Source organism: Salvelinus sp. IW2-2015, linkage group LG27, assembly GCF_002910315.2.
Source record: "Salvelinus sp. IW2-2015 linkage group LG27, ASM291031v2, whole genome shotgun sequence".
NCBI classification, from domain to species: domain Eukaryota; kingdom Metazoa; phylum Chordata; class Actinopteri; order Salmoniformes; family Salmonidae; genus Salvelinus; species Salvelinus sp. IW2-2015.
Genome location: NC_036867.1, coordinates 22,965,233 through 22,990,954, shown reverse-complemented (window position 1 = coordinate 22,990,954; position 25,722 = coordinate 22,965,233). Strand labels below are relative to the sequence as shown.

Below are 25,722 nucleotides of genomic sequence, written 5' to 3'. Positions count from 1 at the left end.
AGTTTCACAGTGCTCCCAAAATATAACTCCTGGTCGCACAGCAAAACGTTTTAAATTGGTCTCACTTTAGAGCCTTGCCTAGAGCCATTGGATATTTGAGGGTGGGTTTTGATTTCAATCATGCCCAATTGCCCACTAACACGGGATGGTAATGTCTAGGGAGTATTGTCATGCATGGAGAAACAGCTGGACGATGCGTGGAAAATGCTAATATCGGTCCCATGACTTGAATGGTATTTGTGCCACAAATACTAAAACATTAACTTGTGGAAACAGTGGCAGAAAAACTTAATCAAAATCATGGATTGCTGTCATACCTTGTCCATAGACTGATTACAGAGTAAGGAAACTAATGTTTATTTTCTAATTTGGATGGACTATTCCTTTAATGAGCAGCAGGAAAACATGGTGAGTTCAGCCGCTCTTTAACACTCAAACTACCAACATATTTTAAATACATCGATTACCAACTGTGGTCATTTAGAAGCCAAGAAGAAACTATTGGAAAAAGCAATAATCACAGAAAACTATCAACTAATTTCTTATAAAAACATTGCTGTTATATTGGGGAACAAATACCAAAACCGGCTGTAATTTTAGCAAAATTACAATAAATTTGCATATTCTGTTAAAGGAAAATATGCATTTATAATGTGCAGCTTTTTTCCAAAGTACAATCTATATTAGTACTAAAAAGCTTATTTACCATAATTTGATTATTGTATAATTTCGTTTTCTGAATATACATTTGGTAAAAACATATGGCATTTTATTTATTTAACCTTTATTATCCAGGCGAGTCAATTAAGAACAAATTCTTATTTACAACGGACGGCCTAAAAAGGGTCAGTACACCAAAATATGAAATATAATACATTTTATTGACAAGGAGTGATTAAAATCACTTCAAAAAGTATCTGGTGAGACATTGGCCAAACATATGGCAAAGTTTTCTTTATTTACTAATGTTTACCACAGCCAGCATTAGCGTTGCTGTTAGTGAAACAATGGGAATGGTAGGGACTATGGCACCAAATCCTTTAAATAATTTTGAACCAAATTATATAGTACCCAACAAATTTTACCACATTGTACATACATACATAATATTAGAGGATATTATAGGAATTCTGGTATTTATAAATCATTTTCAGTAAAATAACTATTTCTCTGAGGATACAAACTAATATAGGACTATGTGTACATTCAGAGGGGAGCTGGTTTCTGTACTACAGTTCTACCAAGAATTCATACCACTGATAGACTCTTACGAGCTGTTTTGACTGAAACTAAGCATACTTAGGGGGTAATTTGATGTGTATATTGGATGTGATTTTAACCAGTTACAACGATAGGCGATCAAATCACTGATACAGGTGATACTTCTAATTATGTCTCCAGAAAAACCTAGATTCAAAGGTCCTATTTATCAAATTACAATAGGTGGAATTAGGTGTTTTTGTCTGGGGTCAAAATGAGCCCAAAGGACTTAATTTGTCCATATAGATACAGAAACACTAAACTAATGATTTAGATTTGTTAAGAACAAGGTCATTCAATCAATTCGGTGCCTTTTGAGAAGAGTAACTTGGTGGGAAAAAACGCTGGGTGAATTTCATCTAATTTTAACATTCTGCCATAAAGACTACAGATTCAACTTCATAAAAAACACATTTTCCAGTCTCAATTGGTGAAATCAAATATTTTTTAAATGTCATTACAAAAATCCCATCGCAAGGCTAAATAAAATAAAAAGTGCCTATTAAGTGCCAAATAAAGTAGCAGTGTTGACTTGATGATTTTATCTTAAATCAGGCATAAATTCCCTTATGGCAGGGGGAATGGAACCTTGTTGTGTGAATCAGGGCATAGCAATTGAAATCAAATATTACGAAAACATTTCTAGCCAGTCTATGGGTAGCAGGGTTGATGTGTTGATCTCGACCCGCTCAGTTTTCCACCAGTAAATACCAGAAAATGGCAAAAAAGTGTAAAACGAGCTACCCTGCTACCCACTATTATAAAAAAATAAAAAATGTTTTGAAAGGGAATAGTTTGACCTTATTAAAACAAGAGTTCAGTTCACGTAACAGGGTTGATGTAAATTAATCAATTATCACATTAAATAAATAACAATCTTCAGAAAAGGCTTTGTCCAAGAAACAAAATAACTAGGGCTTTACAATGATGGTGAAAATGTTAAGTGGGATAAAAACTTACAGAGGGTGCACAGAAGGCCATGTTAAAATGCAGAATTTTGGCACTTGTAGTAGTTTATACATGGACACATTTTGATCACTTTTGGCCTCTACACTATACAGTTGACCTAACCACCTCCCGGGAAGGTAGGTTATGAGGAGGGGCAGAGTGCCACTTGGATAAACATTGTAAAACCAGTCTCTGAGCTGTATTTATAACTTGAACGTGAACAGCGGAGGCTTGTGGTGCGGACCTAAGGTACCATAAGTTCTGCATCCTAAATGGCACCCTATTCCCTTTATAATGCACTACTTTAACCGGGCTCATTTGGAACATATTTACAGTCTCTGAGCTGTATAATTGGAAGGTGGACAGAGGAGGTTGGTGGTGCGGACCTAAGGTACTATAAGGGCTCAACAGCCTAATCTGCCATTTTCACATAGATTTTAGTTTCCTTTTTTTTCTTCCTCGGATCCATCCAGAGATTTGTGAACTCTTCTCTCCCAGCGCTACCTACAGTTGAAGTCGGAAGTTTACATACACCGTAACCAAATACTTTTAAACTCAGTTTCACAATTCCTGACATTTAATCCTAGTAAAAATTCCCTGTTTTAGGTCAGTTAGGATGACCACTTTATTTTAATAATGTGAAATGTCAGAATAATAGTAGAGAGAATTATTTATTTCAGCTTTTATTTCTTTCATCACAATTACAGTGGGTCAGAAGTTTACATACACTCAATTAGTATTTGTTAGCATTGCCTTTAAATTGTTTAACCTTTTCTCAATATAGGGGGTGCTGTTTCAACGTTACCATTTATCGTTCCCAAATTAAACTGCCTCGTACTCAATTCTTGCTCGTACAATATGCATATTATTATTACTATTGGATAGAAAACAATCTCTAGTTTCTAAAACTGTTTGAATTATGTCTGTGGGTGAAACAGAACTCTTTCTGCAGCGAAATTCATGACAGGAACTGCGAAGGTCTGAAAACGAGGCTCTGTTCTCAGATCAGTTTAAAGCTCTGTATGTATCCTATGGGTCGACATGAACTGCACGCGCCTTCCCCTGGATGTCAGTAACCAATGAGAATTGGAATGGAGTTTATACGTAGATCTCAGACCTTATAAAGCCCCAAGGAACAGAGGGAGCTCTCTTTTTGACGTTCGTCATGACGCAAAGCAAGACCTCAGGATGGCATTTTGAAACGCTCAGTTATCGGCCTTAGATATATCCGTCTGTAATTTAATTCGATATAGCTGTTAGAAACATCATAACGAAGTTATTTTAAACCGAGTTATATCAGTTTATGCGAGTATATTGCAATTTTCGGAATTTCTTTAGTATTGCGTTTTGAACATTTGGGCATGTCTGCGCCACATAGCTATTGTTAGCTGCTAGTTCCAAAGTTGAAGAGGACGTTTTACAACCGAGCAATGATTCTTTTGGACAAAGGACAACTTGCCCAAGATTCTGATGGAAGCTCGTCCAAAAGTAAGAGCTATTTATGATGTTATTCCGTATTTATGTGGAAAAATGTAAAAGGATTTGTCCGCCATTATTGCGGCACTGGTCTGGCTGTAACGCACACTGTATGTCTAGTAACGTTAATTTTAAAAATCTAACACAGCGGTTGCATTAATAACTAATGCATCTTTCATTTGCTGTCCAACCTGTATTTTTTAGTCAAGTTTACGATTATTTATCGATTAGATTAGGTGCCTCTCCAAGATGGCGCCGGCCAGAATGCATGAAATGCTGCTACTGATCACATTGTATAACCACGATTTGTGCTGCTAAATATGCACATTTTCGAACAAAACCTATATGCATTGTGTAATATGATGTTACAGGACTGTCATCTGATGAAGTTTATCAAGGTTAGTCCAATTATATATCTTTTGCTGGATTGTTACGATCGCTAACATTTGCTGCTGGTAAATGCGGTTGTGTTTCTGGCTATTGTGGTAAGCTAATATAATGCTATATTGTGTTTTCGCTGTAAAACACTTAAAAAATCTGACATATTGGCTGGATTCACAAGATGTTGGGCTTTCATTTGCTGTACGCTGTGTATTTTTCAGAAATGATTTATGATGAGTAATTAGGTATTTGACCTGTCTCTTATACACATCTAGATGTGTATAAGAGACAGGTTACAGGACTGTCATCTGATGAAGTTTATCAAGGTTAGTCCAATTATATATCTTTTGCTGGATTGTTACGATCGCTAACATTTGCTGCTGGTAAATGCGGTTGTGTTTCTGGCTATTGTGGTAAGCTAATATAATGCTATATTGTGTTTTCGCTGTAAAACATTTTAAAAATCAGAAATGATGGCTGGATTCACAAGATGTGTATCTTTCATCTGGTGTCTTGGACTTGTGATTTAATGATATTTAGATGCTAGTATTTACTTGTGACGCTATGCTAGGCTATGCTAGTCAGCTTTTTTACTGTAGGGGGTGCTCCCGGATCCGGGTTTGGGAGGATTTAGAGGTTAACTTGGGTCAAACGTTTTGGGTAGCCTTCTACAGCCTTCCCACAATAAGTTGGGTGAATTGTGGCCCATTCCTCCTAACAGAGCTGGTGTAACTGAGTCAGGTTTGTAGGCCTCCTTGCTCGCACACGCTTTTTCAGTTCTGCCCACAAATGTTCTATAGGTTAGGGCTTTGTGATGGCCACTCCAATACCTTGACTTTGTTGTCCTGAAGCTATCTGCCACAAGTATGCTTGGGGTCATTGTCCATTTGGAAGACCCATTTGCGACCAAGGGTTAAATTCCTGACTGATGTTCCTTCAATATATCCACATATTTTTTGCACCTCATGATACCATCTATTTTGTGAAGTGCATCAGTCCCTCCTGCAGCAAAGCACCCCCACAACATAATGCTGCCACCCCGAGTGCTTCACGGTTGGGATGGTGTTCTTCGGCTTGCAAGCTTCCCCCTTTTTCCTACAAACATAACGATGGTCATTATGGCCAAACAGTTCTACTTTTGTTTCATCAGACCAGAGGACATTTCTCCAAAAAGTACGATCTTTGTACCCATGTGCAGTTGCAAACAGTAGTCTGGCTTTTTTATGGCAGTGGCTTCTTCCTTGCTGAGCGGCCTATCAGGTTATGTGGTTGTTCCACTGGATATCATAAGGTGAATGCACCAATTTGTAAGTCGCTCTGGATAAGAGCGTCTGCTAAATGACTTAAATGTAAATGTTATATCGATATATTACACGTTTTACTGTAGATATAGATACTTTTGTACCTGTTTCCTCCAGCATCTTCAAAAAGGTCCTTTGCTGTTGTTCTGGGATTGATTTGCACTTTTCGCACCAAAGTACGTACATCTCTAGGAGAGAGAACGCGTCTCCCTCTTTAGCGGTTTAACTGCTGTGTGGTCCCATGGTGTTTATACTTGCGTACAATTGTTTGTACAGGTGAATGTGGTACCTTCAGGTGTTTGGAAATTGCTCCAAAGGATGATCCAGACTTGTGGAGGTCTACACTTTTGAGGTCTTGGCTGATATCTTTTGATTTTCCCATGATGTCAAGCCAAGAGGCACTGAGTTTGAAGGTTGGCCTTGAAATACATCCACAGGTACACCTCCAATTGACTAAAATTAGGTTGATTAGCCTATCAGAAGCTTCTAAAGCCATGACATCATTTTCTGGAATTTTACAAGCTATTTAAAGGCACAGTCAACTTAGTGTATTTAAACTTCTGACCCACTGGAATTGTTATAGTGAATTATAAGTGAAATAATCTGTCTGTAAACAATTGTTGGAAAAATGACTTGTGTCATGCACAAAGTAGATGTCCTAACCGACTTGCCAAAACTATAGTTTGTAAATAACAATACATTTGGTGTGGTTGAAAAACAAGTTTTAATTACTCCAACCTAAGTGTATGTAAACTTCCGACTTCCAACTGTATATGGGTTCCTCCGTCCATGGCAGAGAATGTAAAATTGCAACACAGAGACAAAACTGGGGAACATAGCTAGGTAACGCAGCCTGCACTCTTAGAAAAAACGGTTCCAAAAGGTTTCTTCGGCTGTCCCCTTTGGGTAATAAAAAATATATATATTTCACCTTTATTTAACTAGGCAAGTCAGTTAAAGAACAAATTCTTATTTATAATGATGGCCTGCCGGGGAATAGTGGGTTAACTGCCTTGTTCAGGGGCAGAACGACAGATTTTTACCTCCTCAGCTCCGGGATTCGATCCAGCAACCTTTCAGTTGTTACTTGCCCAACACTCTAACCACTAAGCTACTTGCCGCCCCAAAATATTGTCGACGAGGATGGGAGCTGAACCCACGCGTGCAGAAAACAATGGATTAGCAGTCCATTGAGAACCCTTTTTGGATACAGGTAAAACCCTTTTGGTTCCAAGTAGAACCGTTTTGGGTTCCATGTAGGACCTATTCCACAGAGAGTTCTACATGGATCTTAACTTCTCTAGGATAGGGGGCAGCATTTTCACTTTTGGATAAATAGCGTGGTCATTTCAACTTCCTTCTACTCATCCCCAGAATATAAGATATGCATATCATTAGTGTATTTGGATAGAAAACACTCTGAAGTTTCTAAAACTGTTTGAATCATGTCTGTGAGCATCACAGAACGTATGTAGCAGGCAAAACCCCGAGGACTAACCATTCAGATTGTATTTTTTTTGAGGTCACCGTCTGTTCAATGTGATTTCATTGGGATACTAGATTTCTAATCAACCTGTTTGCAGTTCCTACCGCTTCCACTGGATGTCACCAGTCTTTGGAAATAGGTTGAGGTTATTCCTTTGTGCAATGAAGAAGAACGGCCATCTGGAATCAGTGTAACGTTATGTGTACTGTTCGAGAGTTGCGCAAGACTAGAAAAGTATCGTTAGTTTGTTGTCATCCTGTATTGAAAACAGATAGACCCGTCTTCAATTTGATCGATTATTAACGTTTACAAATACCTTAAGTTGTATTACAAAGTAGTTTGAAATGTTTTGGCAAAGTTTAGAAGTAATTTTTGAGATATTTTCTAGTGACGTTGCGCAAATTGGAAGCTGTTTTCTGGATCAAACGCGCCAAATAAATGGACATTTTGGACATATATGGATGGAATTAATCCAATAAAAGGACCATTTGTGATGGTTATGGGACATATTGGAGTGCCAACAAAAGATTCGTCAAAGGTAAGGCATGATTTATATTTTATTTATGCGTTTTGTGTTGCGCCTGCAGGGTTGAAATATGCTACACTCACTTTGTTTACTGTTGTGCTATCATCAGATAATAGCATCTTATGCTTTCGCCGAAAAGCCTTTTTGAAATCTGACATGTTGGCTAGATTCACAACGAGTGTAGCTTTAATTTGGTATCTTATATGTGTGATTTAATGAAAGTTTGATTTTATATAATTTTTTTGAATTTGGCGCTCTACATTTTCCCTGGCTATTGGCCACATATCCCGGAGACGTTAAAATGGTTCTAGATGGAACCCAAAAAGTTTTTACCTGGAACCAACACGGGTTCTTCAAAGGGTTATCCTATGGGGACAGCCAAAGAACCCTTTTAGGTTCTAGATAGCACTTTTTAATGTACTGTTATATCCACATGAGACTCACTGCTGGCTGACAGTTGCCATGGTAACCATTCACTACTAACTCGGCCTTAGTGCCTAGTACACAATACAATTAGGCATGTGGTAGAGTGGTGTAGGAAGAGAGGCAAGGACTTGAGCATGTCATCTGTTAGACAACAACAAAGGTACCAAACATTCCATTCCAACCCCATCATGGCAATCTGTTTTGTGACATATTTTTGTCCCTGAAACGCCAACAGTGCCTAATTGTCATCAGATCGACAATCAAAATATTTATATTTACACCTCACAGGAACAGTATCTGAGGGTATCTGGTATTGAATGGTTGAATGTGAAATCCTGGGTGGAGATTTAGCCACAGGGCAGAGCTAGAGAAATTCATAAGAAATGCACACAGATGATATTGAGTGCAATAAATACCTTCGTTGTCCTTGAGGGTGAAGTTGGGGTTGACCGGGATTCCACTCGGCAACGAGAAGGAGAATCGCTGCCCGTTTGCAAAGTCATCCTTATCCACTGCAGTCATAGTCTGAATCACCTGTCGTGAATCAGGAGAGAACAAAAAGAGGAGCATATATCAATAGCGAACTAATAATGAATCATGACCTTTCTTCATATGAGTGCAACATGTGTAAACCAAAAAGTATGTATATTTCATCATCTGCTGCTCATTAGCTATACAGTATGTTCATGCATAGCTAACAAAGGAACATCAAAAGTTCAGCGCTCAATACTCAACAATGATGATAACCACAAAACATTTGCAGTAAAATTATCATTTTTATCGTCTGAGATTCCCATAGATTGGAAAGCTGCCGCGGTCATCCCCCTCTGCAAAGGGAGGGACATTCTAGACCCAAACTGCTACAGATCTATATCTATCCTATCCTGCCTTTCTAAGGTCTTCGAAAGCCAAGTTAACAAACAGATTACCGACCATTCAGAATCCCACCGTACCTTCTCCACTATGCAATCTGGTTTCCGAGCTGATCATTGGTGCATCTCAGCCACGCTCAAGGTCCTAAACGATATCATAACCGCCATCTAAAAGAGACATTACTGTGCAGCCGTATTCATCGACCTGGCCAAGACTTTTGACTCTGTCAATTACCACATTCTTATTGGCAGACTCAACTGCCTTGGATTCTCAAATGATTGCCTCGCCTGGTCCACCAACTACTTCTCTGATAGAGTTCAGTATGTCAAATCGGAGGGCCTGTTGTCCGGACCTCGGGCAGTCTCTATGCAGGTATCACAGGGATTAATTCTCGGGCCGACTTCTCTATATACATCAATGATGTCGCTCTTGCTGCTGGTGATTCTCTGATCCACCTCTACGCAGATGACACCATTCTGTATACCTCTGGCCCTTCTATGGACACTGTGTTAACTAACCTCCAGATGAGCTTCAATGCCATACAACTCTCCTTCCGTGGCCTCCAACCCCTCTTAAATGCAAGTAAAACCAAATGCATGCTCTTCAACCGATCGCTGCCCGCACGTCCAGCATCACTACTCTGGACGGTTCTGACTTAGAATATGTGGACAACTACAAATACCTAGGTGTCTGGTTAGACACCTTCCAAGCTCACATTAAACATCTCCAATCCAAAATTAAATCTAGAATCGGCTTCCTGTTTCGCAACAAAGCATCCTTCAATCATATTGCCAAACATACCCTCGTAAAACCGGCCATCCTACTGATCCTCGACTTCGCAATGTCATTTACAAAATAGCCTCCAACTTTCTACTCAACAAATTGGATGCAGTCTATCACAGTGCCATTTGTTTTGTCTCCAAAGCCCCATATACTACCCACCACTGCGACGTGTATGCTCTCGTTGGCTGGCCCTCGCTTCATACTCGTCGCCAAACCCTTTGGCTCCAGGTCATCTACAAGTCTCTGCTAGGTAAAGCCCCGCCTTATCTCAGTTAACTGGTCACCATAGCAGCACCAACCCGTAGCATGCGCTCCAGCAGGTATATCTTACTGGTCACCCCTAAAGCCAATTCTTCCTTTGGCCGCCTCTCCTTCCAGTTCTCTTCTGCCAATGAGTGGAACGAACTGCAAACATCTCTAAAGCTGGAGACTCTTACCTCCCTCACTAGCTTCAAGCACCAGCTGTCAGAGCAGCTCACATATTACTGCACCTGTACATAGCTCATCTGTAAATAGCCCATCCGATCTAACTCATCCCCATACTGTATATATTTATTTATCTTGCTCCTTTGCACCCCAGTATCTCTACTTGCACATTCAACCATTCCAGTGTTTAATTGCTATATTGTAATTACTTTGCCACCATGGCCTATTTATTGCCTTACCTCTCTTATCCTACCTCATTTGCACATGCTGTATATAGATTTTTCTACTGTATTATTGATTGTACGTTTGTTTATTCCATGTGTAACTCTGTGTTGTTGTATGTGTCGAACTGCTTTGCTTTATCTTGGCCAGGGCGCAGTTGCAAATGAGAACTTGTTCTCAACTAGCCTACCTGGTTAAATATAGGTGAAATAAATAAATAAAATCCACAGTTTCTTTTAGTTATTCTGATCACATCCAATATACACAAATCTGACCTATGCGTGATGCATCATCGACTTCACAAATACCCTGACTGTGTCTGAAATGGCACCCGATGCACTATATAGTGCACTTCTTTTGACTATTGTCAATAGGGCTCTGGTCAAAAGAAGTGCACTATATAAAAAACAAAAATATAGGGTGACATTTCAGACGCAGCTCGTCACATCAACCATTTCTCTCCGGCAACCATTTGTATATTTTCTCATCTATTTCTTTCTGTGATGGAAGCCGTATTGTTGAGGGCCTATAAATTCTAGAACGTGCTGCTACAGCCTCCCAGCCAATGTGAGTTAGCATCAAAGGCCTGACGGGGTGCTCTTATAGGCGACCCTTCTGCCACTGGTGTCAGATTGTTACCCTTAATTGATAAAAGGCTGACCCTGCCACTGTGGGTAACGTTTTGAGGTGCCCAAAATTTTTGAGGTGCCCAAAACTGCTCCCGCTTTGACTGCCAACCTATTAGCTTAACTGCCGACATGTAAGGCATTCAGAAATCTACATTGGACTAAAAGTGCTTGTCAATTGTATTTTTGTAGTCTGCTGCTCCCTAAAAATGGACCACTTATAAAACTGTGTGTACCGTAAACTATCCCTATCCACCTTGACAAAGCTTTGCCAATTTTGCAGTTTATTTTCCCTAAAATCTCTTCTTTAGATCAGAATCGACAAGTTATCAACAGATTTAATAGCTTCTGTTTTATATACAGCGTTCCTTTTTCTACAGTGGCTTGCGAAAGTATTCAACCCCCTTGGCATTTTTCCTATTTTGGTGTTGGGTTTGTGCCAGACATAGCGTTTTCCTTGATGACCAAAAAGCTAAATGTTTGTCTCATCTGACCAGAGTACCTTCTTCCATATGTTTGGGGAGTCTCCCACATGCCTTTTGGCGAACACAAAACTTGTTTGCTTATTTATTTCTTCAAGCAATGGCTTTCATCTGGCCACTCTTCCGTAAAGCCCAGCACTGTGGAGTGTATGTCTTAAAGTGGTCCTATGGACAGATACTCCAATCTCCGCTGTGGAGCTTTGCAGCTCCTTCAGGGTTATCTTTGGTCTCTATGTTGCCTCTTTGATTAATGCGCCCTTGCCTGGTCTGTGAGTTTTGGTGGGCGGCCAGCTCTTGGCAGGTTTGTTGTGGCACCATATTCTTTCCATTTAAAAAAAATGGGATGTTCAAAGTGTCTGATATTTTTTTAAACCCAACCCTGATCTGTACTTCTCCACAACTTTGTCCCTGACCTGTTTGGAAAGCTCCTTGGTCATCATGGTGCCGCTTGTTTGGTGGTTCCCCTTGCTTAGTGGTGTTGCAGACTCTGGGGCCTTTCAGAACAGGTGTATATATACTGAGATCATGTGACACTTAGATTGCACACAGGTGGACTTTGTTTAACAAATGATGTGACTTCTGAAGGTAATTGGTTGCACCAGATCTTATTTAGGTGCTTCATAGCAAAGGGGGTGATACATATGCACGCACCACTTTATTCTTTATTTTTTTTATAATAATTTTTTGAAAAAAGAAAATTTTTTCATTTCACTTCACCAATTTGGACTATTTTGTGTATATCCATTACATGAAATCCAAATAAAAATCAACTTAAGTTACAGGTTGTAATGCAACAAAATAGGAAAAACGCCAAGGGGGATGAAAACTTTTGCAAGGCACTGTAAGTAGCACTTTCAATCAAACTCTCTAACAAAAGTAATTATCCCCGCCCCTCCCTAAAAACCAAAAGATGTAGTTATCTTATTTCATTCAAGTTTCTGTAGGAATGGTGACACTATCAAACCAATTTTTAAAGAAGTATTAGCTACATGGCTTTATGGCAAACCACCATCTCCACCGGTCCACCCCTGCTTGCACCTCCTCCCTGGAAGTGATTGTCCAAAATATCAGCAGTATTCTTCATTTAAATGAATAAGAATCTACAAAGAGCAAATTGGAATGAGCTATGAGTCATTTTGAATAAGCAATCATTAACCCTCTCCCTCTTTGTCACTCACTCTCACTCTGCTTGCTCCCCCTCTCTCTTTCACTCCCCTCTCCTTGCCACTCCTATCTCTCTTCTGTCTGCCTTGTTTTCTTTCTCTCTCTTTTCCACTCTCTCTCTCTCTCTCTCTCTCTCTCTCTCTCCTCTCCTCTCTCTCTCTCTCTCTCTCTCTCCCTCTTCTCTCTCTCTCTCTCTCCTTCTCTCTCCTCTCTCTCTCTCCTCTCTCTCTCTCTCTCTCTCTCTCTCTCTCTCTCTCTCTCTCTCTTCTCTCTCTCTCTCTCTCTCCTCTCTCTCTCCTCTCTCTCTCTCTCTCTCTCTCTCTCCTCTCTCTCTCTCTCTCTCTCTCTCTCTCTCTCTCTCTCTCTCTCTTATCCGAAATGATGGGGGAAACACGAAGGTACACTGCATAATGCATGTGGTCAGGACAAGGGAGTTGACGAGAGATAATCCATAGCTCTCAGCACCTTCTGTCTCATGTGTTTATGCGTGTGTGTGTGCATGTATGCATTTTGTGTGTGTATGTGTGTGCGCTACAGTTGATGCTCACCTGTCCTGGCCTTGAGCTCTCACACACAATGACCTCCTTGTCCTTGTTAATTTCAGGAGGGTTGTCGTTCACATCCAACACCTGCACAGTGACGGGGACGTGGCTGAGGAGGCTAGGGTTGTCTAGAACAAAATACACACACATACAAATGAATAACATTATTAATAAAGAAAAAAATGTATCCTAGGTCATCACTCATACTCTTTATGAAACATTTTATGAATACGGGTCCTGAATGAACAATAACACAAACTGATAAAGTGGTGTCCAAGGGATCTGTTTTGCTAACCACAGACATATTTTGTATTTTTAAAATTGACTTGGTGGTAGACAACTTGATAAGAGGATCTAGGAGTAGGAGGAGACAATGTTTACGGTCACGAAGCAAAACGTTTTCTTAATTTACTGTCTAAAGAACAACACTAATAACAACAGATTTGTTATTTTAGTTACTTTAGCTTGTTGTGGGTGATGGATCATTTGGTCCCCATGCTTGCATAGGCGATTATTCAGCACATCAGACTAAGGGCCCAGTCTACCAAACCATGTGTGACTGCCTGTTCATGTGTAAAGGTACCACTCGCTCTGGCAGACAAATAACACTTCTGATGAAAATGTTGCTAATGAATTCAAGGAACAATACATCCATTTACACAAATACATATTATGTATATTAAGTGCTCAATTTACTAAAATCTTACAATCTGGAGATTAAGCTGTATAGGTGTTATGAAGATTAATGTAACTACATTTTGGTTACTTCCCAAATGTCACTGTAATACCTACAGTACCAGTCAAAAGTTTGGACAAACCTACTCATTCAAGGGTTTTTACTATTTTCAACATCATAAAATAATAGTGAAGACATCAAAACTATGAAATAACACATATGGAATCATGTAGTAATCAATATATTTTAGATTTTAGATTCTTCAAAGTAGCCACCCTTTGCCTTGATGACGGTGGGAACCACACATGGAGATCATCCATTCACCTACTCTGGGTCTCACAAAGACACGGCGGTTGGAACCAAAAATCTCAAATTTGGACTCATCAGACGAAAGGATAGATTTCCACCGGTCTAATGTCAATAACTCGTGTTTCTTGGCACAAGCAAGTCTCTTCTTATTATTGGTGTCCTTATACTCTGCAGCAGAGGTAACTCTGGGTCTTCCTTTCCTGTGACGGTCCTCATGAGAGCCAGTTTCATCATAGCGCTTGATGGTTTTTGCGATTGGTACTGTACATATTGTACTACTGTTGACCCGCACAACAGAGGGAATAGGGTGCCACTTCTTTTGGGACGCAGACTTTGAATAAATCAGACATATTATTTTAATATGTCTGAATTATTCTTTCTGAAATTGTAAGTACATTGTCAAGCAACTAGTTACTGACAAAAAAACATAATTTTACATAAAATAAAAATAATAATAATAATAATAATAATAAAAATAATATACTAGCGGTGTGCGGCTAAGCTGAAAATGTTTACTCAGTAGTAACACTACATTTGGCACAGAGGTAGATATGTATACGCTTAAAAGTTATAGATACAGTATGGAGGCACCCAAGATTGGGACCCTGGGGGGCATGGCAGCCATTATAATAAAATTACTTACAAATTTAAATACATATTTAGCTCTACAGTGCTTTGCAAAAGTATTCGCCCCCCCTTGGCGTTTTTCCTATTTTGTTTCATTACAACCTGTAATTTAAATGGATTTCTATTTGGATTTCATATAATGGACATACACAAAATAGTCCATTGTTCAAGTGGACATTTTTTTAAAACAGAATATTAGTGTGTGCTTAAGTGTTCACCCTCTTTGCTATAGCCCCTAAATAAGATCTGGTGCAACCAATTACCTTCATAAGTCACATAATTAGTTATATGAAGTCCACATGTGTGCAATCTAAGTGTCAAATGATCTGTCACATGATCTCAGTGTATATATATATATACACCTGTTCTGAAAGGCCCCAGATTCTGCAACACCACTAAGCAAGGCGCACCACCAAGCAAGCAGCATCATGAATACTAAGGAACTTTCCAAACAGGTCACGGACAAAGTTGTGGAGAAGTACAGATCAGGATTGGACTATAAAAAAATATCAGAAACTTCGAACACCCCAAAAAGCACCATTAAATACATTATTAAAAAATGGAAAGAATATGGCACCACAACAAACCTGCCAAGAGAGGGCCGCCCACCAAGACTCACAGACCAGGCAAGGAGGGCATTAATCGGAGAGGCAACAAAGAGATCAAAGATAACCCTGAAGGAGCTGCAAAGCTCCACAGGAGAGATTGGATTATCTGTCCATAGGACCACTTTAAGCCATACACTCCACAGAGCTGGGCTTAACGGAAGTGTGGCCAGATAAAAGCCATTACTTAAAAAAAAAAGCAAACACGTTTGGTGTTCGCTTAAAGGCATGTGGGAGACTCCCCAAACATATGGAAGAAGGTACTCTGGTCAGATGAGACTAAAATTGAGCTTTTTGGCCATCAAGGAAAACGCCATATCTGGCGCAAACCCAACACCTCTCATCACCCCAAGAACACCATCCCTACAGCAAAGCATGGTGGTGGCAGCATCATACCTTGGGGATGTTTTTCCATCGGCAGGGACTGGGATACTGGTCAGAATGGAATGGATGGCGCTAAATACAGGGAAATTCTTGAGGGAAACCTGTTTCAGTCTTCCAGAAATTTCAGACTGGGACGGAGGTTCACCTTCCAGCAGGATTATGACCATAAGCATACTGCTAAAGCAACACTCGAGTGGTTTAAGGGGAAACATTTAAATGTCTTGGAATGGCCTAGTCAAAGCCCAGACCTCAATCCAATTGAGAATCTGTGGTATGACTTAAAGWTTGCTGTACACCAGCGGAACCAATCCAACTTGAAGGAGCTGGAGCAGTTTTGCCTTGAAGAATGGGCAAAAATCCCAGTGGCTAGATGTGCCAAGCTTATAGAGAGATACCCAAAGAGACGTGTAGCTTTAATTGCTGCAAAAAGTCTCTACAAAGTCTCTACAAAGTATTGACTTTGGGGGGTAAATAGTTATGCACACTCAAGTTTCCAGTTTTTTTTTCTTATTTCTTGTTTGTTTCACAATAATATTTTTCATCTTCAAAGTGGTAGGCATGTTGTGTAAATCCAATGATACAAACCCCCCAAAAATCTATTTTATTTCCAGGTTGTAAGGCAACAAAATAGGAAAAATGCCAAGTGGGGTGAATACTTTCGCAAGCCACTGTATAACCAAGTTGAGAGTCTCATATTTCAGATGCAATTGGAACTGAGCTGACAGCCCATAGCATTCAAAAGTTAGATCTAAATGATGGCACCAGCGCCTATATCGCCCATAGGCCATCTTAGGTCGTACTGGTATGTCAGATCAACTCAATCGCCAATTTCTCAGTCTCTGAGAAACAAATAATTTGAATAAATAACAGAAATGTTTTCATAACAAGTGGGTATGTTTGACATTGATAACAATTTCTGTTAAACATATGAAAATATACAAAAACTTTGTTGTATTAGAAATGTAGGAATATTGTTTTGCTAATTTCGGGAAATTTAAACCAGACAAAGCAATCACAGGTGTTGATTGGGAGAGCTAGTGAAGACAACAACGGGTAAGACAACAACAGCTAATCATCTAAGACAACAAGAACAGGTAAAATGGCAATGAATGGGCAGAGAGGGTCAGGTACCTACACGCCTGAGTTCGAGGCTGGGGCCGACAGATAAACAAAATAAACAAAAATGGAGTACCGTGATTAATGAACAGTCCAGCAGGCATCAGCTATGTATCCAGGTGATCATAGGGTCCAGTGAACAGCAATAGATGTAACAGGGAAGCCGTTAAATAGTCGTTACTACGCTAGCATGCAGGAGACACACCGTTCCTAAAGTTAGCAAGCCTGGGCTAGCAGAAGCGTCTTCACCGACATCCGAAAAAGGCCGGTTGAGGGCACATCGGACGGAATTATGTCGGCATACCAGTCGTGATGGATCGGCGGGGCTCCGTGTCTACATAGGGTCCAGGCCAATTGACAAAAGAGGTATTGTAGCTGGAGTAATTTTGTTTGCAAGCAGGGAGATGTGCCTGGCTCAGGGCTAACTGGTGCTATAATCAGGACAAGGACGTTAGCCACTATAGCCACTCGGTAGCAGCTAGCTAGCTGCGATGATCCGATGCAAAGGTCCAGAGCTTATGGCAGGAATCCGGCGATGTAGGCTTCTAGTCGTGTTAGTGAAGAGTCCGGGAGGCATCAGCTGTGTAGCCGAGTGATCATAGGGTCCACTGAGCAGGGCGGGAGATGGGCCTGGCTCAAGGCTAGCTTCGGGGCTGGGCCACTCGGTAGCATCTAGCTAACTGGAATTATCTGGAGTAATGGTCCAGAGCTTATGGCAGAAATCTGGTGATGTAGTGGAGAAAAGCAGTCTGGTATGCTCAGGGTTGATATCGCGCTGTGCAGACTGGCGGGTATTATCCAGGCTAGCTATAAGGTCTAAAAATAGCAGATCCGTATCACATTGTGTGAGGCGTGTTGCCGGAAGGTATATCTAATTTAAAAATGGAAAAAGAGATTGAAAAATATTGAAATATATACAAAACAAGACAAAAAAAATACAAACTTTACATGGGACAGCAACAAAACACGTCTGCACTGCTATGCCATACTGGATTCAACTAGGGGGTGCAGTGCGGGGGCACAGGTTAGTTGAGGTAAAATGTACATGTAGCTAGAGTTATTAACGTGACTATAAATAGATGACAACAACAAAGAGTAGCAGCGGCGTAATAGAGGGGGAGGGGAAGAGGGCGTGGGGCAATGCAAATAGTCTGGGTAGCCATTTGATAAGATGTTCGGGAGTTTTATGGCTTGGGGGTAGAAGCTGTTTAGAAGCCTCTTGGACTAGACTTGGAGCTCCGGTACCGCTTGCCGTGCGATAGCAAGGAGAACAGTCTATGACTAGGGTAGCTGTAGTCTTTCACAATTTTAGGGCCTTCCTCTGACACCGCCTGGTATAGAGGTCCTGGATGTCAGGAAGCTTAGCACCAGTGATGTACTGGGCCGTTCACACTACCCTCTGTAGTGTCTTGAGGTCGGAGGCCGAGCAGTTGCCATACCAGGCAATGATCCAACCAGTCAGGATGCTCTTGATGGTGCAGCTGTAGAACCTTTCGATGAGGATCTGAGGACCAATGCCAAATCTTTTCATTTCCTGAAGGGGAATAGGTTTTGTCGTGCCCTCTTCACGATTGTCTTGGTGTGCTTGGAACATGTTAGTTTGTTGGTGAACCTCTCAACCTGCTCCACTGCAGCCTCATCAATGAGAATGGGGGCGTGCTAGGTCCTCTTTTTCCTGTAGTCCGTCGATGAATACGGCTGCACAGTAATGTCTCTTATCGATGGCGGTTATTGTATCGTTTAGGACCGTGAGCGTGGCTGAAGTGCACCCATGACCAGCTCTGAAACCAGATTGCATAGCGGAGAAGGTACGGTGGGATTTGAAATGGCTGGTGATCTGTTTATTAAATTGGCTTTCGAAGACCTTAGAAAGGCAGGGTAGGATAGATATAGGTCTGTAGCAGTTTGGGTCTAGAGTGTCTCCTCCTTTGAAGAGGGGGATGATCGTGGCAGCTTTCAAATCTTTGGGAATCTCAGACGATACAAAAGAGAGGTTGAACAGGCTAGTATTAGGGGTTGCAACAATGTTGGCAGATAATTTTAGAAAGAGAGGGTCCAGATTGTTTAGCCTGGCTGATTTTTCAGGGTTCAGATTTTGCATCATTTTCAGAACATCAGCTATCTGGATTTTTGGTAAAGGAGAAATGGGGAGGCTTGGGCGAGTTGCTGTGGGGGGTGTATGGCAGTTGACAAGGGGTAGGGGTAGCCAGGTGGAAAGCATGGCCAGCCATAGAAAAATGCTTATTGAAATTCTCAATTATAGTGGATTTATCGGTGGTGACAATGTTTCCTAGCCTCAGTGCAGTGGGCAGCTGGGAGGAGGTACTCTTATTCTCATGCATGTTTCAGTGTTATTTGCCTCGAAGCGAGCATAGAATAACTTTAGCTCGTCTGTTAGGCTCGTGTCACTGGGCAGCTCTCGGCAGTGCTTCCCTTTGTAGTCTGTAATGGTTTGCAAGCCCTGCCACATCTGACAAGTGTCAGAGCCGGTGTGGTACGATTCGATCTTAGTCCTGTATTGACACGTTGCCTGTTTGATGGTTCGTTGGAGAACATAGTGGGATTTCTTATAAGCTTCTGGGTTAGAGTCCCGCTCCTTGAAAGCGGCAGCTCTAGCCTTTAGCTCAGTGTGGATGTTGCCTGTAATCCATGGCTTCTGGTTGGGGTATGTATGTACGGTCACTGTGGGGACGACGTCATCGATGCACTTATTGATGAAGCCAATGACTGATGTGGTGTACTCCTCAATGCCATCCGAGGAATCCCGGAACATATCCCAGTCTGTGTTAGCAAAACAGTCCTGTAGCCTAGCATCTGCTTCACTTTTTTAAAATAGATTTAGTCACTGATGCTTCCTGCTTTAATTTTTGCTTGTAAGCAGGAATTAGGAGGATAGAATTATGGTCAGATTTGCCAAATGGAGGGCAAGGGAGATCAATGTATGCGTCTCTGTGTGTGGAGAAATATTGGCCCAGAGTTTTTTTCTTCTCTGGTTGCACTTTTAACATGCTGATTAAAATTTTAAAACGGATTTAAGTTTTAAGTCCCCGGCTACTCGGAGCGCCGCCTCTGGGTGAGCGTTTTCTTGTTTGCTTATGGCAGGAATACAGCTCATTCAATTCTGTCTTAGTGCCAGCCTCGGGCTGTAGTGGTATGCAAACAGCTACGAAAAATACAGACGAAAACTCTCTCGGTAGATAGTGTGGTCTACATCTTATCATGAGGTACTCTACCTTAGGCGAGCAATAGCTCGAGACTTCCTTAGATATCGTGCACCAGCTGGTATTTAAAAAAATACACAGTCCGCCGCCCCTTGTCTTACCAGACGCCGCTGTTCTATCCTGCCGATGCAGTGTATAACCAGCCAGCTGTATGTTGATAGTGTCGTCGTTCAGCCACAACTCCGTGAAGCATAACATATTACAGTTTTGAATGTCCCGTTGGTAGTTTAATCTTCCTCGTAGGTTATCTATTTCATTGTCCAAAGATTGCACGTTTGCTAGCAGAATGGAAGGATGTGGGGGTTTATTCGATTGCCTACGAATTCTTAGAAGGCAGCCTGCCCTCCGGCCCCGTTTTTCTCCTCCTCCTCTTCACACAAATCATGGGAATCTGGGCCTGTTCCCGAGAAAGCAGTATATTGTTCGCATCAGACTCGTTAAATGAAAAAAAGGATTCTGCCAGTCCTTGGTGAGTAATCGCAGTCCTGATGTCCAGAAGTTATTTTCGGTCATAAGAGATGGTATATACAACAATATGCACAAAATTTGTAAACAAATATCTTACAAATAATGCAAATAAACAATCAAAAAAACACAATCGGTTGGGGGGCACGTCTGCCTTCTTCTCCGTCGCCATTTTATGTATACATCATTTCCATGGTAATTATCTTTAGTGTGATGGCCTACCTGGCATTCTACACATTATCTCGCTTAAGTGGTGCAGTTAGTACGATATGCCGTTCGAAAATTATAGCATAGAAGATACTGTATGTAAAAATGAATCCCTTTCAATATTCATAGTAGCATGAAGAGCTTTTATATATCTTGACATGTAATCATGACGTTTATATGAAATGTACAATCTCAATTATATACAATACAATTCAAGTGGAAATAATAGCGAGAGTTATGCCTATTCCTTCCAAATTCCAAATAACAGCAGTTATAATAGTTTACTAGCTTCATCAGACACCTACTTCACCAGCAGTAAGACTGAAGTGCTAATTCTGTGCAGGATATATAAACAAATTGAAAGCATTTTAAAATGTCATTTTTGCAACTCTCATGGAGCAATTTTGCAACTATTAATGACTCATGCATAATGATACACTTTTAAAGGCAAATATAATATGGAAATGAAACAACAGTCAATATGTTCAATAAAATGTGCTATGAATAAACTGTTAAAATATTTGGAACATCCGCCAAACACACTCTCTATATTCATGCTTTAGATTTCAGAACAGCATTTTGGAAACGGCAACAAAAATTACATAACCAGAATAGTAGTGTTTTAATATAAGTTATAAAACACAATAACATATCATTTTGATCACCATTAAATATTAATATGCTGGCATTAAAGGATCATGTGTTTGTGTCTCAAATAGCATAATTTGTCTGATTCTCTGTAATAATGGTATGAGAATAATAATCATTCAAGTGGTTTCTTGCATCAAACAACACAACAACATTTTCAGTCACCTCCTTATCTGAAGGACAAGTTGATAAACAGGTTAATGTCAAGCCCTGCATGCTTGATGTCAAGCCCTGCAAGTCTGATGGAATGTAGGTCTACATTGAACACCACACATTGGATGCTACTGTAGGCTGAATGATAGAACAGTTATTTCCATGTTAAAATGTTATGGGGTACATTTTCTCCACTGTTTTTGAGCCACTCTGGTAGGCCTACATTATGATCAAATAGCCACGGTAGCCTACATGGCCACTCTTACTTAAAGCTGGTATAACCACAGTGTTCATAGTAAACGCGTGCTGGAAGTTGCACAGAACTACTTGTCTCTGTGCCATTATCAGTTAGGGAGGTATAACCATAAGTAATTGGTTTGTGAAAAGGCTAAAGGAAATGCTAATAGATTTTATAAGATCAGAACAAGAAACGAAACATTGATTGACTCTTCACAAACCTCACCAATACCAGTGTGGTTTTAATAACTCCTCCAAAACCTCTACGCATTTTATATTTTATGCTTGAGGATATCCCTCCCCCATAGACGTACACACACACACNCACACACACACACACACACACACACACACACACACACACACACACACACACACACACACACACACACACTGCTGCAGTATGAATGGAAACCCTGGGTACCTACCAACCTCCGAAGCTATCACAGTGATGTTATGCCATGGCATGTCCTCCCGGTCCAGACTCTGTGTAGTCTTTATAACTCCGCTATCCATGTCGATGTTGAAATACTTATCGCTGTGCTCGCTGTGGTCGATGAAATACCTATTTTGAGAAAGGAGGCTTACATGAATACCGCATTTTCACAATCTAAGAAACATTTCAAGCAGACCTGAGGAAATGGGAAATGCATCACAATGCAAAAATAAATTACCCTTGAAGGGTTAATGTCAAACATATCCCTGTGTGCCATGGAGTCTACGGTCAACAGTGCAACGGGTTTGTTTCAGACACTACAGTGCTTGCATCCCAATGACACCCTATTCCCTATATACAGTACCTTGCAAAAGTATTCACCCCCTTGGCGTTTCTCCTATTTTGTTTCATTACAACCTGTAATTTAAATGTATTTTTTATTTGGATTTCATGTCATGGACATACACAAAATAGTCCAAATTGGTGAAGTGAAATTAAAAAATGATACAAAATAAAAAACAGAGAAGTGGTGCGTGCATATGTATTCACCCCCTTTGCTATGAAGCCCCTAAATAAGATCTGGTGCAACCAATTACCTTCATAAGTCACTTAATTAGTTAAATAATTGTAACGCCCTGACCATATTAAAACTTCTTGTCAATAGGGGGGCGCTGTTTTCACTTTGGAAAGAAATCGTGCCCAAATTAAACGGCCTCGTACTCTGTTCTAGATCCTACAATATGCATATTATTATTACTATTGGATAGAAAACACTCTGAAGTTTCTAAAACTGTTTGAATTATATCTGTGAGTAAAACAGAAKTCATTTGGCAGCAAACTTCCATACAAGAAGTGAAAAATCTGAAAACAAGGCTCTGTTTCAGGGCCTGCCTATTCAACTGGCTTTTATTTATCGATATGTATGCACTTCATACGCCTTCCACTAGATGTCAACAGGCAGTAGAAGGTTGAATGGGGTGTCTAGCTTGATCTGAGGCCGAATAAGAGCTTTTGGAGTGACAGGTCCGGTATTTCTTTGTCTTCCACGGCGCGCTGGGAAGCTCGACATTGTCTTCTGAAAAGCGTTCGGTATACACGGCGAATATCTCCGGCTCTGATTTTATTTGATACATATGATAATAACATCATAAAGTAGGTTTTTTCAACCGAGTTTTATCAGTTTATTCAACGTTTATTGGGACTTTTGGAGTTTTCCGTTCTTTGCGCCAAGAGAGGATGGGAATGTTAGCAACCTTGGCTAGCATTGTGGCACGAATTCGACAGAAGAAATGGACATTCTAAAACCAAACAACGATTTATTCTGGACCAAGGACTCCTTGTACAACATTCTGATGGAAGCTCAGCAAAAGTAAGAAAACATTTATGATGTTATTTCTTATTTCTGTGTAAAATGTTGACTCCTATTCTCCGCCGTGTTGGTGAGTGCTGTCTCACAATAACGCAAGCTGTATGTTATGTTAAAGTTATTTTTAAAAATCTAACACAGCGGTTGCATTAAGAACCAGTGGATCTTTCATTTGCCATACAACAAGTATTTTTATGTAATGTTTATGATGAGTTCTTTGGTCAGATTAGGTGAGTGTCCAAAATATCTCCGGAGATTCTGGTGAATCGTTGCTACGTATTCACAATGTATAACCAGGATTGTAGCTATAAATATGCACATTTTCGAACAAATCATAAATGTATTGTATAACATGATGTTATAAGACTGTCATCTTGTAACGGGTGTCTAGATCTTCCTCCTCCTCGGACGAGGAGAGGAGAGAAGGATCGGAGGACCAAAATGCAGCGGGTTGTGAATACATAATGATTTATTAAAGCAAACGACGAAACACGAAAACAAACACTTGGAAGGATTACAAAATAACAAAAACGAACGTAGACTGACCTAAACCATGAGAACTTACATATAACACGAAGAACGTAGGAACAGGTACAGACTATAACAAACGAACGAACAAACGCTACAGTCCCGTGTGGTGCGCAGACACAGACACGGAAGACAATCACCCACAAACAAACAAGTGTGAACAGCCAACCTATATATGGTTCTCAATCAGAGGAAAACGTCAAACACCTGTCCCTGATTGAGAGCCATATAAGGCTAATTACAAGTGACCTAAACATAGAAACACAAAACATAGAATGCCCACCCCAACTCACGCCCTGACCAACTAAACACATACAAAAATAACATAAAACAGGTCAGGAACGTGACACATCTGATGAAGTTGTCCAAAGGTTCGTGATTAATTTTATATCTTTTGCTGGTTTTTGCGAAAGCTACCTTTGCGGTGAGTAAATGCGTTTGTGTGTTTGGCTATTGTGGTAAGCTAATATAATTCTATATTGTGTTTTCGCTGTAAAACACAATATTGGCTGGATTCACAAGATGTTTATCTTTCATTTGCTGTACACCATGTATTTTTCATAAATGTTTTATGATGAGTATTTAGGTATTTCATGTTGCTCTCTGTAATTATTCTGGCTGCTTTGGTGCTATTTTTGATGGTGGCTGCAATGTAAAACTATGATTTATACCTCAAATATGCAKATTRTCGAACAAAACATAAATGTATTGTATAACATGTTATAAGACTGTCATCTGATGAAGTTGTTTCTTGGTTAGTGACTAATTTTATCTCTATTTTGTCGGTTTTGTGAAAGCTACCTATGCGGTGGAAGCATGGTGAAAATATGCGGTTGTGTGTTTGGCTATTGTGGTTAGCTAACGGAAAATTCCAAAAGTCCCATTAAACGTTGAATAAACTGATAAAACTCGGTTGAAAAAACCTACTTTATGATGTTTTTCTCATATGTATCAAATAAAATCAGAGCCTATTCCCTATAGGGAATAGGGTGCCATTTGGGATTCAGTCAGTCAATGGGTTTGTTCAGGACACTAATGTTGAAGACTTACTGAAACTGGTCAACAGCAATTATCCAGGGCTCTTTAACGAGAGGAATGATTGTGTAATAATGTTTATATGTGTGATAGTAACATTGTATTAATGGGCCTCCACTGGTTCTCCACAGTCTTTACTAAGTCATTAAATTGCATCAGAAGATGTCTTGAATAGAGAACAAGAACTTTGTTCATGTATGCTTATGTTCCTTTTAAAAGACTGTTATTATGAATGAAATGAACACTGAATGTGTGGTTGGTAATTCATCTTTTAATTTCCATTTGCACCACTAATTCAGTAATGGTTCTCAGTAATAATATATGTTGGCCATTTTCTATTGTCAACATTCGCTAATGACCTATGCTCCTTGTATGAGACAAGTGTTTAGGTCAAGTGAATCAAGCATAGAGCTTTATAAAAAATATGTTAGTACAGTAAAGAAGACCATCTACACAGTGCACTACAAGTATGACTCGGGTTATTAAATGTCTCACTTTCAGAGGGACATGAAACTGTCAGAACAAACCAGACTACTGGCCTTGTTTCCTTGTATCTTAAAGAAACATAGCTAAAACATGAGGCGAAAGCAACATCAGCGATCAAAGAGAAAGAGACTGCTATCTGCCCCTACTGCATTTTTACACATGCCATCCGTCAACCACCAACACAAGGAATATTCTTCTGTGGCATTGTTGTTTTTTTCTATCTTTTATTTTTCCAAGTTCAAATGGATGTCATCCAAACATTTCCCATTTTCTCTTTCTGTCTGGTGGAGAACAGTGAGAG

The 25,722-nt window shown here is 40.2% G+C and overlaps 1 protein-coding gene and 1 long non-coding RNA gene across 2 annotated transcripts in view; one reads left to right on the top strand and one right to left on the bottom strand.

Annotated features, from left to right (window-relative positions):
* The window catches only part of LOC111953148 (cadherin-18), a 212,952-nt gene that overhangs the window by 23,999 nt on the left and 163,231 nt on the right, over positions 1-25,722 (bottom strand). The window contains exons 8-10 of the mRNA XM_023972228.2: positions 21,999-22,135; positions 12,929-13,050; positions 8,221-8,338 (exon numbers count right to left, since the gene is read on the bottom strand). Of these exons, the coding sequence (XP_023827996.1) occupies positions 8,221-8,338; positions 12,929-13,050; positions 21,999-22,135 (377 nt within the window). The remainder of the gene's footprint in view (positions 1-8,220; positions 8,339-12,928; positions 13,051-21,998; positions 22,136-25,722) is intronic.
* LOC139023105 (uncharacterized) overlaps positions 3,431-25,722 on the top strand; it is a 427,630-nt gene continuing 405,338 nt past the window's right edge. The window contains exon 1 of the long non-coding RNA XR_011474253.1: positions 3,431-3,696. This is a non-coding gene — a long non-coding RNA (uncharacterized lncRNA). The remainder of the gene's footprint in view (positions 3,697-25,722) is intronic.